Source organism: Corapipo altera, unplaced genomic scaffold, assembly GCF_003945725.1.
Source record: "Corapipo altera isolate COAL_440 unplaced genomic scaffold, ASM394572v1 1, whole genome shotgun sequence".
Taxonomy (NCBI): domain Eukaryota; kingdom Metazoa; phylum Chordata; class Aves; order Passeriformes; family Pipridae; genus Corapipo; species Corapipo altera.
Genome location: NW_020884873.1, coordinates 28,366,833 through 28,385,125, shown reverse-complemented (window position 1 = coordinate 28,385,125; position 18,293 = coordinate 28,366,833). Strand labels below are relative to the sequence as shown.

The 18,293-nt window shown below is 35.6% G+C and overlaps 1 protein-coding gene across 3 annotated transcripts in view; it reads left to right on the top strand.

Annotated features, from left to right (window-relative positions):
* SYT1 (synaptotagmin 1) overlaps window positions 1–18,293 on the top strand; it is a 351,884-nt gene that overhangs the window by 213,208 nt on the left and 120,383 nt on the right. For all 3 annotated transcript variants that reach the window (XM_027661549.1, XM_027661558.1, XM_027661540.1), the window contains one exon: window positions 11,860–12,048. In XM_027661549.1, coding sequence (XP_027517350.1) covers window positions 11,877–12,048 — 172 coding nt within the window. In that variant the 5' untranslated portion in view covers window positions 11,860–11,876. The remainder of the gene's footprint in view (window positions 1–11,859; window positions 12,049–18,293) is intronic.

Genomic DNA, 18,293 nt, shown 5'->3' with positions numbered 1-18,293 from the left:
CAGTGCTTAAACTATCTGTTCTATTCTGCTCTGTTTTCATTGAGAACCAGCCCTTAGCAACCAGATAACAGTGTGATACTGAAGATTTCTTCTTTTCTCTCACTGTAATACATCTTTTCTCTTTCAAAAAGATTTTGGGAGCTCATCAAATGCCCATGCTACAGTACAATGCATCCATGTGCTTTCTCTCAAATAGCTTTTCTCTTCACAGAACTTTGAAATGCTAACTTATTTATCACTCTCTTCTAAAGATAAAGCAAACAATTTCATCAATCATGTTGAATCCTTTTGTGATCCCTTTTTATAATGTAGGTATAATCTCTAGAAAGCTCTTAGCTTTAATTTGTTTAGAGAAAGCCAAGGCTTGCTTTAATTAGTGCTGCATTCATTATAGAGGACCAGGCTCTTGCAAGTAGTGCTGGCATTATCATTGGATTCCAATCCTATGTTTACATGCTTTCATGAAGACAAAATGCCCATGTCACGAAGCAGAAACACATGTACTTAAAGGGGCTTAAAGGTCACTCTAGCCTCCCTACATCCAGCTTCTGTTTGGCTCAGTATCCTCATCCGTTTCCAGACCAATACACTTTGATTTAGAGATTGCAGAGGACAAAAAAACAGCTACCAGAAGCTCTAAATTAAGTTAAAATTATCACTTGTCTGTCCTGGCCACTCCTTCCTCGTGAGCAGCAGAAAGCACGAACCTCTTATTGGCCCAGTTTACCAGCCAGACAGTGAATAGCACATGACCTCAGATTTGTATCCTTAGTATTAAAACTCCCCAGCTGCAAGTCTGCTATATCACACAGTACCCAGCAGGCCATAGATCACATAATAGCAAAAGTTACAGTTTTCAGTTAAAAGTTTGATAAAAATCCCTAGCTGTACACTAGCTATGGTGACCTAAAAAGTGTGGGAACTGAACAAATAACTAATTGTCTTTGCTCTGTGTTATGTGACAACAGATAATCCTATTTCCTATGCAAATATGATTAGTAAGTTTATTTGTTTGCTTTTTTAAATGTATCATGGCTATAGGTTAGGGTTTATATCCAGTAAATGGTTATAATGCCATATCAGAATGTAGAGCTTTACAATAAACAAAATAGGGGAGAAAAAATGAAACTGAACAAACAAACAAACAAAGCATTATCAGAGGAATTGAAGCATTCAATTAAACAACATGATCATCAAAACAAGTAAGATCTGAAACAGAATAGATTTTTTTTTAACTTTTATCAATAAGATGTCTATACAAACTAGAACTCTTAGGTTCACTCATGTTCATTTGCTCTCTTGAAACTTGTTTTTCTGTATGAATGTTAATTGTATAATACTTACGGTACACTCAGCCCTTCTTCTGTTGTCCCAGTTGTACAATTAGCTCAATCAGCTAAATCTACAGAAAGATTTAGGATGTATGACAACATGCTCTAAGCTACCAGATATTTAACTGCAGTAGCAGTACGTACTATACTGGGTTAAAAACAACATTCCTGTAAGCATCCTGTAACCAGTGAGGTGTTCAGAGCATTCCAAGTGTATTACCAGTTGGTTAAGTAAAATTTGCTCAAGTTTCCATCCACAAACTTGAAAAAACAAATTATCCTGCTTACAGGCTTTTGATGAACAGCACTTTCCTCTCAACAAGCACTGAATCAGTGGTTTAAAACAAGGAGCACTGTGCTGGACAGAAGAAAGAAGTACTCAGAACAAAATTGGGAAAGCCAGCAATAGCAATAAATCAGCCTTGCCTATTAAGTAGGATTTCTGTTTCCCTCAGGTAGTTTTGGCAATGGCGCTAACCTTAGTTGCCCTCCTGCAGCAGTAAGTGGCTAATGAGGCAGAATGATCTATCAATCACTGCCTCAGTCAGAATGCTGCTGCACACTGTTGTCCAAATCTGGGGTAGATTCATCCCTCAGTCTAAGAGGGCATGATGCTCTGGGAATTTATCTGCCGTCCTGGAAGAGGCACTCAGGAGGACTGCATTCAGAATTCAGCCCAAGCATCTCAGGTGGCCTCAGTCCACCAAGTTTCTTCCAAAGCTGTGCTGAACTTCTAGAGGGAAGTTGGGAATATGCATGACCCAGAAGGGTCGTGCCATCAGAGACACTAGACTGCTTTTGTCATCTTGTTTATATAAGCAGAGCAAATTGAGGTTGTGGATTTGATTAGAGGATCCCTGATGCTGTGCTTATACATACCCCTGCTCCCTACAGCCTTGGACTCTATCACAGCTTTAGATCAAGCTTTCTGTATAATATCTGGAAGATGTGAGTACCTCAAAATGAGTTGCTCAGCAGCCAGCATGCTGAGTGAGAAGGTGCTTAGTCAGCAGGGTATACTAAAAACAGAAGTCGCTCATAAATCTTTCTCCTCCTCTGAACTGTATCCGGCACCTTCAACCCAGTGATGTTTCTGTCCTCTCCTGAAGGCAGGCATGCAAGTCCTTGCAAAAGCTGAACAGTGATGACTCTTCCCTTGGAGGTAGCAACACTGATGTATGCAAAACTCAAGTGGTGGGAGAACTCACTCAATGAAGATACCTAAGGCTAAGGTCTGCTATGTGTCCAAAGGAATTCAAAGCTACATCATGTGAGCTTTCTCTGGTCTACACAAGAGATGGGAGTGTTGCCACACCAAGCACTTCCATGTGCAAAGAACCCTGACATTTTTAAACTTAAAAAAATCCCTAAATTACCATTCAGTCCAAGTAGTTTTCTTTTTTTGTTTTGTTTTGTTACTTCCTCATCTTTATGATGAAGTTGTGTTCTCCAGTATTACTCATGTGTGAGCTGAATACAACATTCTTGTGGATAGGATCCTTGCTAAATTGATCATCTACAGAAATAATTACAGAACAAGCAACTGTTGTACTAACAGCAGAAATAAGTGCTTATACTAATATTTTATAAACTGCCTCAGTTTAAGGTTGTCAGTTGTTAAAAAAATCAGATATGTGAAAGGGCATCTTTTTAAAAGATGTCTTTCCAAAACACTAGGGAATGCATGTTTATTAATCTCAAATTAGGATTTTTTCTTTTCAGTAGAAAAATGTTCCAAATTGAGAATTAATTGCCATGTAATTGATTGGTAATTTGCCCTCCTGCTGTGTGCAGAAGGCTATTGGATGATGGCATATCATTCTCAACAGGAGGAAAAAGTAGGAGTCATTATTGGACAATTAGTTCCAGTTTCCACTATTTTTCTTCCATAAGCTGATAAGATTTCCTTAAAAATCTAAGTATAGTAGTTAGCCATAAATATCAAATAATTTTTAAAAATTTTTTTTAACTTCAAAAAAAATTATTTTTAACTTAAAAAAATAAATGTGGATGCTTCCTGTGCCCCCATGTTCTTCTTTCCTGCCCCAGTAACAGTCATGAAACAGTAATTTTCATGTACCTGCAATTAAGAGAACCTGTCACAATCAATCAACTTATGTTCATAATTTTGCATCATTGTTCCCAATTTCAGTACTGATATGATGTGGCTGAAGAAAACCCTGAAAATTCCTTTTTACAGCATCACAATTTATGAAAACCGTATTTCCCCACAAACTCGATGTCTGTTTACAAGAAAATTCTTGGACTCAAACTGTCAATGTTTGCTTTATTGACAGTGAAGTCATAACAATTGAGTATTCACCTTATAGCAAGTATAGTAGCATATGCTCACCTTGGAGGAATATACCCATGATATATATAGAGAGAAAGATATATTTGTGTGCACATGTGTACTTTACATGTATCTGATTGATATCTGTGTGATGACTACTAAGATTTTTTAAAACTAGAATGAATGTACCTGAAAAGTCTGAATCTTGATTGCATAGAATTTGCAAAGCTTGATGTACAAAATTCAATTAATTGTGAGTATTTTTCCCATTAGCACACTTTGGTGATGCATCTGTAAGCTTTAATGCCAAATACCAATTGTTTACATTTTTCAAAATGCCATCCATGTCATTTTATCACAGGATCTGAAAAACTAGCTGAGCTGTTTCCTTCTCCCACCTACCACCAAGTAATGCAACCCAAATTTCCTGTATTTACTCTGTAATCCACTGTAGGTTTTCAAACATATAACCAGTTGGTCTTTGTTTAGTTTGTAATTGCATTCATGATGCAGATGAGGAATAGAATTGTACTGTGTTCTCCTTGATTTCTTAACTTTTTAATACTGCAGATATAATGGGGTAAAAACACTCAGTGATGAATTAAATGTGGTCCTCATTAAATTCAGCATATACAACTGAATACATCTAGAGACTAGATCCTGTTCTGAAAGAAGGTGTCATTTTTATATAATCACTTGTCAGAGTAGAATTACACTCCGAGGTGTCAATTATTTCACAACCTAAGTCCAAGACTGAACTAATCTGTGAGGTAGCACATCTCAGCTCCCCGTATTTGGTTCCTTAGTGCATGTACCATCCTGCTCGTTCCTAATTAATTTTACTAACCCCATGGTTACTAACTGCAGAAATTGAGACATAGAAGAAATACCAAAGGGCAAATAGTGAATTTAGGGCTATGCCAAAGCAAGAATATTAATGGCATTTTTCTGTATTATTTTACAATTTCTGTTATGTTGTTCTGTATGAATTTTACATCATCATAGTTAATCTCTGTGGCACTTTACTAGTTTATAGACTTTATTAGAACCATTGATTGGACAAGAACCAAATATGTGAATATAAATTTATTTTTTGCAATATACACAACAAGAAATTTATTGATATAAAGGGATTCATTATTTGTAGGTTTACTCTACACTTATTTTGGAACAGCAAGAACTCTCTGTGGACTGTATTAGAATTACATGCTTAAAGTCAGTTGAACACTGATTTTTATATGAATTCTTTTGTCTTTTGCTGCTATATAAAGGAAATCTGAAAGTAAGTACCAGGGGAGTAGAAATGCAGATAGCAACTTTAGGAAACAAGATGCAAGTGTGAAAGATGACAGAATGCTCATGTGGGAGGAAATTACTGTAGTTTCTTTCTTTCTTTCCCTTATTTCTATTAATAAGAAGCTATTATCAAAGACCTCAGACACTTTGAAGCAGCACTTGCAGTAGTAGAGGAAGACAGAGGGTTTAAATTATACATATTGGGATGCTTTGACAGGAAACCTCACTGCTGCTGAAACATGACAACAACATCAACATTCAGAGACACAGGGCTGTCTCTAGCCCCATTACCTCTAAATATCAAAAGAAATACATGACTAAGAAATATCATATACTTATGGGAAATAAAAGTTTCAGAACACGATCAGGAGAGCAACAATTTTTATAATGAAACTATGCAAGGAACTCACCACTCTTGACTTACAGCACTACTCTTAGCAATGTGACCTAAACAGAGATGTTTGTAAGGCGCTGTGACTTCTTTGGCTCCTGTGTGCTCTTCTACATTGCAGGAGCAGAAATTTGAAGTGTGGTTAAAAAATTATGGCTTTTAGATGGAAAGAAAATAGCATTGGCTTCACTGTTCTCATTTAAATTAACAGCAGTCTTATCAATATCTTAAGGACTGAGTCTGAAAATATCATTTTGCATAGGTTGGTGCTGCAAAAGATAGGGTGATTAGCTGTTCATAAATTATATATCAGACTCTGATTCTTTCGGGAAATTCGAGGCAAAGTTTCTCTTTCACAGACTGCAATGTGAGATATTTCAGAGCCCTATATGTTGAACAGTTGTGCCATATTTAATAAATGGGCAAGCAGGAAGCTGAAAGAGAAGCATGTAGATTGTGCCATGGACTGAAGAATTTGCCTGTCTCCAGTGTTTGCAGTGTCCATATCCCTCCCAAAATAGTCAGATAGTTTACTGTCCCCTGGGCAGATTGTTTTCTGTGACATTCTATGCTTAGCTTTGAAACATGCTTAGTTGTGAAATGATACATTGTAATGATTCCAATTAAATAAAATGTTTTTATCGTGACAGAGAACTGTCAACTATTCTGTGCTAATTCTACATATTTTCTAGGTTTATCAGATATGCTTAAACAGTTAATTAGGCTAGGAAGAGTACAAAGAGACTTGGCTATTATTTGGATATAACTCATACTCAAGTAATACATTTTCAGTGTACATGTTAGACTGGAAATCTTACAACATTTCATTTTCTCATGAGAATTAACTTATATTTGGCCATCAAGTCATTGTCTTTCAGTTGTTTTTCTAAAAATATTTGTTCCTATTTTAAGTAAATTCTGGAGACTGATGCAGAGCTCATGTCTAATAATGGGAAGATTTGTTGCCTAGTCCAGGACTGTAGATAACTCAGTCTAGCTTGCTGTTTACCCTCAAAACTAAAAGTTTTTACTAACTGTCACAAAATATTTCTGCCAAGCTCTCCTCTCTACTGCCTTGGTGTTGCAGTACTTCTACCTGACTTGGTATGTGATGTTGGTTTTCCCCCACATTTGCTTAAATTTGAACTCATCCCTCCTGACTCACCACCTCATGATGCTCTTCCTGTCTGCGACATCATGCTCCTACAGCCTGCTCCAGGACAAGTGATACTCCTTTGGCAGGACACACAGGCATGGACATTTCTAAAACTGAGCAATAGTAAAGTAGCCATTAGCTTTTGGGGAGAGATTTAGCTGCTTTATCTTGTTCGTTCAGTCAAGCCAATGTAAATATTGGTATGGTGTTAGTAGCAAGCATTGGAAAGAAGTTTTGAAGAGCTGATGTACAGGTGGTGTCTGGAAAGTGTCAGTTTGTGTTTCACAGAGGGCAACAGAAGAAATGTCTTTCCTCCACTGAAAGAGGTGCAGGGATGACTGTGCATTTCTTGTGCATTGATAGAAGCAGAGAGGACACCTGAATTTCCCCACCAGCATTCTTTATCAGAACCTTTTTCCTCATGAACTGTTGGGCCTTTTATGTACCTTCTCTAAAGCATTACTAAATCTGGATTGCACTGTAAGCCTTTGTGGAAGTTGTGAAAAGGCTTTTTTGATATAATCTTTTACCATGACCCTCCGTTCTTCTGAAAATGTAGTTACAGACCCATCTTTATAAAAAGCCAAGAAAGTCTCTTTTCTGAGCTTGTCTTTTTAAAATAACTGTCCATTACTGACGCTAGAAAGATAGCATATTTCATTAATAGGAAGATGAATGAGTAAAAAATGTATTATTAACATCTCAGAATGCTTACATTTAGGAAGACATCATTTATTGATATCTTTAGACATTCTGCTAATGTTTCCATCTTCCTAATGATGAATTAATTTCATCAAAAACACTCAAATGAGACAGGGTAAATTTTCTTTGTGATGCAAACCTTTCTCTGGTAATACTGCATACTTTTACCCTGGATATACCAGCACTGAAAGGTAGTAGTTTCTTCTATCTTGGATAAGTTTTGTGATTACATTACTTCTATTACATTGGATATAACTGCTGGGGTGAACATGTTTTGGATGCTGGAAAGATAAGCTGTCCAGGAAATACCATTTAACAGAATAGATCCCATTTACAGGCATCTTGAGGTACAGTCACTAGCTCTACTATAGTTCCAGCATTAAATGTTGAAAGAATGGTGACAATTACTTCTGAAAACCTAAAAAATTACTATAGCAACACAATATTTGTATGTTTTTAATAATTTCATTAATTTTAATTTTTAGTATGGCAAAAAAAGAGAGACAGCAAGGTAAAAGGACACTTTCAGGAAAATTCCTCATTGGGAAGAAATTATTTGGTCAGCATGGGATGTCTGACCTATTTGGTGTCTCACTCCACTCAGTTTGTATTCAGCAGATAAGAGAAGAAATGAGCAGAAATAAATTGTCTGAAATCCACCATGAAGAAAGACTGACACCAATTTTATATCTATGAGATTATACATTCACCAAGTCCTTCAGTGGCTGCTATGGTAAACCCGATGTAATTTAACCACGTAGAAACACACACATTAACTTTGCTACCCTTTGGGGTTTTCTTGTTTTTCTGGTTTTGGTAAGTCTATCATAAATCTCCTCACGATTTTCCAGAAGGTGATACACTACTCTTGCGTTTTGCTCATTCCAAAAAAATCCCACTTTCATGTGAATCACTGTGAACATCCCACAGGGTTCTCATTAACTTTCTAACTATTCAGTAGGGGGTTTTTTTAAACTAAAACAAGTAAAAATTTTCCATGGGATTAGTCTTCCCAAGTTGCCCACATCTTACCTTGCACATACCAGAATGTTTGCAGAAACTGTTGCCCTTGAACACATTCTTTCAACTCTGATTTCCCAAGTCCACTCCATGCTCTGTAATCATCCATGTCTGAAGTCTTATTCATCTTTATTTCTCTCTTAAGAGTAGTTGCTACTTTACTATGCTCTTAAGAGGTGCTTTCTAATGGGACTCTCACCATCAGGATCCATACCAGCATACTAAGGTACATACTTTGTACCTCGATTAACAAAATCTCTTGCTTCTTACAAATCTCCAGAGTGCATACGTATATTACTCAAATCCTTCATTTTCAGAGGAAGTTATGTAGAAATTTGAGCTGATAATTCATGTTTGTCAGAGTTGTTCTTGCATAGGAAACAGTGAAGCTCTAAATGCCTGATCTCCTTAAGGGTTCAGCTCTGCATTTTCAGTGAACACTTACCTACTTCTGCATAGAGACAAGCATTACCTTGAAGTATTCGATGTATTTGTTCATTGTTTTGTCTTACATGTCCTATAACGATTATATGGCACTATATATGGGCAGTGGTATACCAAAGAATTGGCATGCTCAGGAAATATAGTCTATGGTGTGTTTTATAAAAGCATTTAAATTAGATTGTACTCTTATTTATGATTACAAATCTACTCTTATTTATGACTGGAAGTTGCACATGAAACATATCATGTTTCATACATAGCACTAAAGCATTGTAATGAACATTGAACTGGAAATCATAGTTGAATTCTATGACATTTCATTGTTTAACCTACAAGAAATTTTTGCTCGCAACTACCATTGCACAAATGGCAGATAATCTGCTAGTGATTTGTAGATCTTTACCTTCAGAGATGCATTGCAGCATTCAAGTAAACCCTTTTTTCTTTTTTTATTGTAAAAGGCCAATTATTCTGTATTCTGCAGACTCTAATAATACACAGTCTTTATACCATTATTGTGGAAAGCTGCAGCATTACAATAACAGAAGCCATCAGATATTATAAGCAAATAGGCATGTAGTCTTTAAAATAAATTCTTTTCTGCAGAAAGCTTTTTCTGAATCAAGATTCTTTTTCAACCCCTTCACACCTATTTGAAATATCAGGATAGTGTCATTGGTGTGTAAAAGTCAAAGGTTCTGTAGCACGTGTCAAACCCATTTGTGCACTGGATGTAGTGACCTCTAACTACACTACGACTCTACTGAGGATTGTTCCTGAAAATCACAGGAATACTCTGTTTTCTTGGTGTTTCCTTCTTTTGGGTAAATGAAAGTATAATGCTTCCAACTTGTTCTCCGAATATATTTTCAAAATATAGTTCCAAAACTGGAAGCAAATAAATTACATTTGCCTTAATATTTAATTAGCTGAAAGTCATCACTGCAAATTGTGTCTTCCATTACAAAATAAAATAGTGAACTTCCAGACCCGAAATAATTAAGCAATATATTATAATTAAGCAATTTTATTTTGATTTAATTAGGATATATCATACAACTTTTCCTCTGGTTTAAGTGACATTCATTGACAAAATGCTATAATATAAAATAGCACTAGTGTTTACAGCTGATGATGCTGTGTATTTTGCTTCATAGTATTTGGCATTCATCAGAGCATATGGAAAAAGTCTTCTAGTCTGGAATTGCTGGCACATTATTTCATACTACCCATATTATGTACTACATGTTTTTCCCAATTGTCGTTTTGTGAGGCAAGGGGGGAAATCATTGCAGACATCAGGCTTGAGCCAAAGTTCGTGGATATTAACTGGAATCTTTCCATCAACTTCGGTCTGCTTTTGACAGAGAACTACTCCCATGTTGTTACAGGGAAATAGTTAAGACCACATGCTTATAAAATATTTATGGAGCTGGATTGTATACATATTCTGTGTCAACATCAACATGATTTTATATTAGGCTAGAGACTGTGAGGGCAAAGGCAGAAGTGATGGGCAGGCTAGGAAAACCACTTCATTCAATGCTGCATCAATAAAATTGCTGTAAAATAGCCACCAAATTGCTTCTTCGGAACAAGGCCGACCTCTTATTTTGTTAAAATCTTTTTCATCGTTTGGCAATATTGGAGAATGGCTTTGTATTCCAGCCTATACTTGTGTGCAAACCTCTGTTTAATGACAAGAATGGTGAGGATGATTTCAGAAGGTTCATTCTGCCTGCAGTCAGGTCTGCACCTGCATGTCTTCGTGACTGTGGACTTGTAGAATTAAAGTGAAAGGACAAAAAGCCAATTCTCATCTTGATTTAGGGATTTGAGCAGTCTCAGCAACATCCATGAAAACAGTCACATAAGGCAAGAAAGCTCATGATTCATCGTACTGTAGGCAGTCAGATGCTCTTATGCCCTTTGATTTTGATGTGTTACCTTTTATTCCTATGTTGATGTTTAAATTTCTCAGGAAAAGGTCAAAGGCCAAATGTCTTTCAGGGCTGAGTGCAATTGTACACTCAGAGCAATAATGAATGTTTGTTACCTCTGAAGTCCTTTCTCTGTCTGGTTTTCTGAAGAAAAATGAAATGTTTATTCAGATCAGTGATATTTAGGATGCAGCAGAAAATCAGAACAATGTTTTCAGAACCTATTCAGCTACCCTTCCTGTGATGCTGAAATTTCTTTGTGCGTGTCTTCTCACCTTCATCCCATTGGCCCAAAATTCTTTGCTTTGTAACTGTGGTGGGTTGACCCTGACTGGACAGACAGTGCCTATCAAAACTGCTCTATCCCTCCTTTTCTCAGCTAGGCAGGGGAGAGAAAATACGAGCAAAGGCTCCTGGATCAAGATAAAGACAGGGAGAGATCACTCACCCATTACTGTCACAGTCAAAACCCACCAATGGAAAACCAATACAGTAATGTATGCTCAAATAAATGTTTTCCAAATGCCCATTAAACAACATGAAATTAAAAATATGCTGATGTGGGATTATGCTTGTGACAGCCTCATATATACTTCGAAATGGCTGCATTTAGACACTCTGCAGATGTTGTATTTTCATGAATACACTGAGACGTGAATAATTTAAGAGAATATTGTCAGTAGCACGTGTCACATGAAATAATTGAAAGGAAAATAGTCTTCACTAAGTGAAGACTAAAATGGATACAAATCAATTTTTATTTAATATGCAACTCTTAAATAGGAAGCAGTAGGTTATTATTTTTTACAAGAAATCTCAAGCTGTTTTTATTATGTCCTTATCCCTTCATTTATTTTTTATATAGAAACTTGGACCATGATCTACACCTCTGTAACTCTCATACAAAAATAATTCTGTAAATACATTGAAATTTGTGCATAGGGAGCGGTTATTACCCAATTTGCTTATACTTTCAAATTGAAGACCAAAAGGTAAATCTACATGAGAGTTTTACAGGAATTATGAGGTTTCGAATTTAGCAGTTCCGAAATGCGACACTGTTGGAGAAGTGCTCTGAGCAATAAAATTATTCTGGCTGAAGTTAACCCTGCAAAAGACTTTTCTCTCTTGTCTAGTAAATATTTTATGAAGAACATGAAACTATATGCAAATGCAATCATATTTACCCAGTAAGCATGAGCACATATTTAGTCATTTATTGATAAGATATACGCTTCAATTATATTACCTTTTGGTTTTCTGTTGTGTTTTTTTTATTCCAACAGCTTTTCCAGGGGTTAAAATGGTGAGCGAAAGTCATCATGAGGCCCTGGCAGCACCGCCAGCAACCACAGTAGCAGCAGCCCCTCCAAGTAATGTCACCGAGCCAGCCAGTCCCGGAGGAGGGGGAGGAAAAGAAGATGCATTTTCTAAGCTAAAAGAGAAGTTCATGAATGAATTGAACAAAATTCCACGTAAGTAAAACTTGATTGATTAAAAAAGCTTCTGTTGGCAGACTAGATTTAACTTGACATTTTTCTTCTTTGACATTTATTTAGACAGCATACTAAATGTTTTCTAGTCAAAGCTAGAAAAATCAAAATATAATCCTTGTATTGTAAGGTCCTCAAAATTGATTGGAGTAGAAAAAATAGAGTCCAACTCATATGAAATTTGTGTCTATTCTTGATATGTCAGATTATCTTGGTAAATTTTACTGAATAATTACTGTTGAATCATTAAAACTGAAACTGCAGAACTTCACAGTGGCTCTGGGACCAATAAGCAAAATATTTCCTTACAGTAATTCTTAAGGTTTCATGTTTATGACAAATGTGTGTGGACATACTACCTTAAAGCAATATTTAGCCAGAACTCATAACTGTTGAGAAAACAAGGGAACTTTGTATCTTTGGGGATTAGAAGATGCAGAAAAAAATGGAAAACTGGCTTTTTAACAAGAAAAAAGTTAATACATCAGTAATGTATGAAGATAGCCATGCTTTTCCCACTCAGGAATTCTAAATCAGCCACTGAACACTGTTTATACAAGTCCATGTACCTATGCAGAATACTTCAAAAGTACTAATGTGTATTTCTGTGAAATAGAACTAAAGTCAGCAGGGTTCTTTTGGTCTGTGCTAGAAAGTATAGATTCAAAGTTCAGGCCTCAATTTGTTCACATTTGTGAAAAAAATACAAGCATGAGCTTTGAGCTGTTGTTTATAAGACTAGGGTTCTTGAACCTGTCTGGTATGTATTCGATGCTATACATGGGTATCAAATATGGAACTTGTTCAACATTGTTAATGGCATTTCACATAATACGGAAAAAATCCTTTTAATTACTGACTGAAAAATTACCTAATACCACAAGTAGATAATTTTGGCACTTTTGTAGGCATGAAGATGAAGGCTGTGTGTGCATGTCTGTTTTAATAGCAGACATTAGAGAGTCATTCAATCTTTAATAATTTTTTTGCTTCAGAAGAATAAGTGAATGTAAAATATTTTCAGGGAAGTATTTTAACATATGTAAGAATTTTCATTTTTAGTAAAGATCGTTCTGTGACTGATAAAGACAGATAACAAGTTAGAATATTAATCGATTTTTTAATCTCTGAAAGGGATCTTAGCAATATGGCAGATGCAGTTTTTGCAAAATTGATAGCAGACAGCTTAACTCTGTCACTCGAAATTCTCACTTGCAAGAATAGAGGTGTTACAGTGGTAAGAAGTCCATTTGTCATTATTTTGGTGATCTGCACAGTCCGGTGCAGATCATAATGAAATGAAATTGCCTGATAATATCATGGGAAAACAAAACTTTAAGAAAAAAAAAAAGTTTAAAGGTCTGTAGATAGAGAGGAACTTTGAATGCAATGCTGCATAATTTTTTTAAAAAATGAAAACAAGTAGAAAGTTCAATCTGGATAATCTTTTCAAGTCAGACTGACTCAAACTTTTATTTTCTGTTCATGAAATTAAAAAACCTGAAACTGTTACATAATGAAAATAATTACTTAGAAAAGTATACTAGGCCATAAGACAAGTCTTATTTCTTAAGAAATATAATATTTTATCTCTAAAATGTGATACCTTGTGCTGATAGTGAGACTAAAACATATTGCCTCTATGTCAGAAATCTGGTCTCTTATCCAAGATCATACAGTAATGTTGCGGTGGAGTTACGAACCTGAGTAGTCAAAAATCCCATACCAGCCATCTGCTCTTATTCTAAAGGCTGCAGATGTGATTGGATCTTCCCAGGATCTCCATCAAATACTGAGAGTATCTAACATGACTGTATTGAGGTTTTTTTACCATTTCAAGAAAAAAGTTGAATATTCATTGTACTACAAAGGGCAAAGGACTTGTGTGGTTTTGTTTTTTTTTTTAAATTAAATATGAATTAGTGCCACTGGCATGTTGGAGCTTTTTATATTACAAATAACTTTTCTTTTCCCCGTTTTCCTCAGTAATAAATCCTACATGAATGTACTGTATTACATACAGGTCTGTATGTATTTTTCATTTATAAGCTAACATAAAGATAAACCAAGTAAGTTTAAATAGGCTGTCTACAAAATATTGGGGGCAGGATGGGACAGGAGACTTCATTTCCTTTTTGGAAGATTATGGCATTTCCTCATGATATGTTCCATTTATGTCAGTGGGGAGTTGTCAGCAAGGTGTCTTCAGCCTATTACAAAGCTGAGGATTTAATTGTGGTAGAAAAGTTGTCAGACCTTACCTCTTACAGGTGTCTGCAAATTTTTTGAGAATCTCTCTTAAAACAGCAAAATGTAAATTAGTTCCAGCTAAATCATTTTTATAGTACCTTTCTGGGAATTTCTTGCTGTGTGAGAGAGAAGAAATATGGTGCATGGGCCCCATGGGGACAGCACAGATACTTGGGTCTTAGAACACTTCCAAGACTATGGACCAGGTTTTTCCTCTGGTAGATTCAAACTGTAAAACTTGAATCTTACACATGGCAGAGGAATGCCATAGTCAGCAGATTCTCTGATCTTTGCAGATCAGTGTCAAACCTGTTTTCTAGTTCAAGTGCTTTTTATCATTTAAAATTTCCAAAGGTCTCATGTTCATCCCCACATGAGAAGAAAGGCTTTGAATCTCAGTACTTACTGTGAGAGGGTTTTTTTTCAGTGCCCTGTTGTTTATGTGCAAGAGATAAATAATTAAATGTTTTACTTACCTCTGCCTAAGATGTCTGCAGATGGAAAATAAGCCATAATGATTTAATGGATGTATAATAGGATAGAATGTACCCTTGTTGCGAAAAAGCTCACCTGCAATTCGACTTGGTTTGAGTGCTAAAAAGGCCAGACCATAGTAGGGCTGAATAAATACTATTCCTTCCATGTGGCTTATAATAGAACATTCATTTTTCTAAAATAATATGTTTTGTAGTACACACCAAAGTCAGAAGTTGAATAGTCTAGACATACTAACTAACTAAAAATATCTGGAGTCCCATTAAGAGTTCGCTTTGCAAACCTACAAGATAGGGTCAGTGCAGTCTAAATTATACTGATGTTTCCTTCTGTAGTGTATGCATAAGAGAAGTCTTATTTTGTCAACAAAAAAAGGATGAATTGAATAGAAGGCAGACATAAAAGTTCCAAGAAAAAGAAAGGACCTATTTGTATTAGTATAGATATGTTTCAAGAATGGTGATGCAGTATGTAAACCAGGTTAAAATTTTCAATGATACAAGCAGAAAATCTGGTTTTTTCATTGATTTGTATCTCTTTAAAATAGAACCACATTTTGTGGCAGGAGAGTGTAGGCTTCCAAAAGCACACAAATCATTCAGAATAGTGATGTCCTAACATACATTTCACTCTGGATAAAGCAAGTGGGATACTTTTATTGCAATGAGTCGTACAGTTAAAGTGCAAGAATCCTATAAGTTACTGAGGAATAACTGTGAGGAATTTTTGTCTCTACTGTGTGAATTGGTTGTGTCTTATTTGCATAATCACAGTACAGTTGTTTTTCCGTAACTGCACTGTGTATAAAAGTCACTCTAACTTAATTGGTTCTTATACTTTCTACCCCTATTTATCTTTAATCTGCAGAATTTTTAAGCTTTTTACCAGAAGGCGAAAAAAGGTACCATCACTGCTTTTATGCTTTGCATCTTAAATGTAGTAAATCCAATACCTGAAAAGAGGGGGAAAATAAAGCAGGTAAAACATCACTTACTCATCTGAAAACAAAATTGCATGAAAACACTTTATAAGATATATCAATTCTTTCCTTCCTCCCTCTCACTGCTCTGGGTCTTTGTCTACAGACTAGGAATATATCTGCCATACATTTACAGTAAGTGTGTTGCAGCAAGACTGTGGGAATGGCAGCAGTAGCTTTTGGGTGGAGACTTTAAATGTCAAGATACTGATACTAAAGATACACAAATAAAACTTGACGGTAATCAACGTTAGATTACTTAATAAGCATCTTTGTAAAAGCAAAGTGATCCAGGTGTGTTTTCTAAGAACACATTACTGTATGAACAGGAGACCTCATTCTGCCAGCAAGGTAAATAAGACAGCAAAAATGCAATAAAATTCTAGCATATATCTGACTAAATAATGATATGCTATTAATGCATCAGGTACTGGAATAGCGGTAATAGCTGAATGCATTGGATCCAGGATACTATCATTACCTGTATAATAGGAAGATATTGCATATTTCCAATGCTCTTTGATGTCTTATATTGTAATTGGATAAAATCCTAAATTTCGGTACAAACCATATCCTGAAATGTATGGCTGGCTTGCAACTCCATTTGGCCTCAGTAGCTGGTGCTCAAAAGCCCTAAATTTGATTCGTCATGTACAACTGACTAATAATCCCCCAAACCAGGAGCTCAAAACTCTGTGATAATTCAGGCTAAAACCCAATGCTCTATGCAGACTTGTTTCACATTCTTTTACAGAGAAAGGGGTTTTTTTGCTCTCCTTGGCTTTGTGAATAACTATCAAAACAAAATGGGACTGAAGGCTGTAGAGGGAACTGTAATAAAAAATGTAAAAATAACTGTAAGACTCAGGTGTGGTTTAATACTAAATAATAATAGCTTAGTAAGCTGATGTACAGAGTTGTAGGTATATTTGGGTAATTTATCAAATAAAATAATTCTAGATTTATATGTTTAGCCATTTAAGTTAAAATTTCAGCATTCAGCAGTCATCCTAGACAACCTCATCATTTTTTCCTCCCTACAGGCATCTGCTGTTTTGCCTTTCTGCCTTTCTTGATCGATCAGCTGAGGTTGTATTAAGAGTGATTACTACCCTCTATAAATGACAATAAAGTTAATTCCTTAATTTTTCATTCCTATGTAGCATCAAGATAGTACCAAATTATATCTGTTATAAGAAACTGAGGGATTTGTGCATGGGGTCTTTGTGAAACTGAATTTTTATGAAGCTTGTTCATTTGCAGAAAATGAATTGATTAGGCTTCTCCTAATGGTTCCTGGAGTACAGGTGTCACTGGAACATGGAGGAGAGGGCACATTCTTTTCTAAGTTCATAAAAAAGAAAAAAAATGCTGATAATAGAATAATTTCAGATTTAAAATCTGGATTAATAGAGTAGACATACCATTAAATCAGAATAAAGTTTGCAGCAATAGCTATAAATTATATTTCCACAGAAATACTAGTGTTAGTCATTGTCTAAAATCTTAGGTTAGCTGGAAAAAAATTGAGTCTCTGCTTCAGATGTCATCTTGATTAGTAGCTAACTGCCTGCAGAAATGAGGACTACATATACATATGTTCACTTATACATATATATATGTATGTACACACATAAATTCGTGAAAACAAAAAGTAGAGTTCTCAGCTTAGGAACATTCTGACATCGGCAAACTCTATTAAGGCAAAGAACATTTGTAAGGAGAGATTTAGGGGAAAATAAAGAAGTTTCTTATTCTTCAGGAAGGTCTGAAGAACAGTGCTAGAGGAAGTGGGACAGCATAAATTCAAGTCTTCTTGTCACCCTTCCTGTCATCAAATCATTGGCAGTTACTCATGCCAAGCAAATGCATGCAGCTTTACACTGGGGAAGAAACAGGGAAAATTACAAATAAGGATTTATTTTGGAACACAGAACAAGTACAAGACAGAGCTATTGCAGTACAATATTAGAGGGAGGGAAAAACATTATTTCTAAATATAGCTATTTAAATGCAAATCTCAGACTACTTTTTTTTCTCCCTGAACCCCCCAGTCCCAGAGTGCAGTGATTACAAGAGAACATCATCATTTTTTTCGTTAAATAGAAGTTGCTGTCTCCTGTTGGTAGGAAAAAGCTTAAAAATACTGCCCATACACATCCAGACACCACAAATATCGTGAGACAAAAACAATTGAACTCTGTTATTTTAGAAACTCATAATATGAAAATGCTGTCATTATTTTTAGGGGTTCAGAATATTTTGATTGCTTTAAATTAAGAATCCTGAAAATATGGCTTTTAATTCTCAAGTGTCTAAATAGATACTGAGGGGTAGAAAAATGGAAGTGAAAAGCTCATGAAGCGGATGAAAATCCTTGTCTGGAAGGAATATCGTGTAGTGTCAGATCCCACCAAATTATATGCCATCGATATTTTAATGATTGATTCTGTCATGAAGATTTTATTTTTTTTTACGTTATCACATTTTTACAGTCCATGAG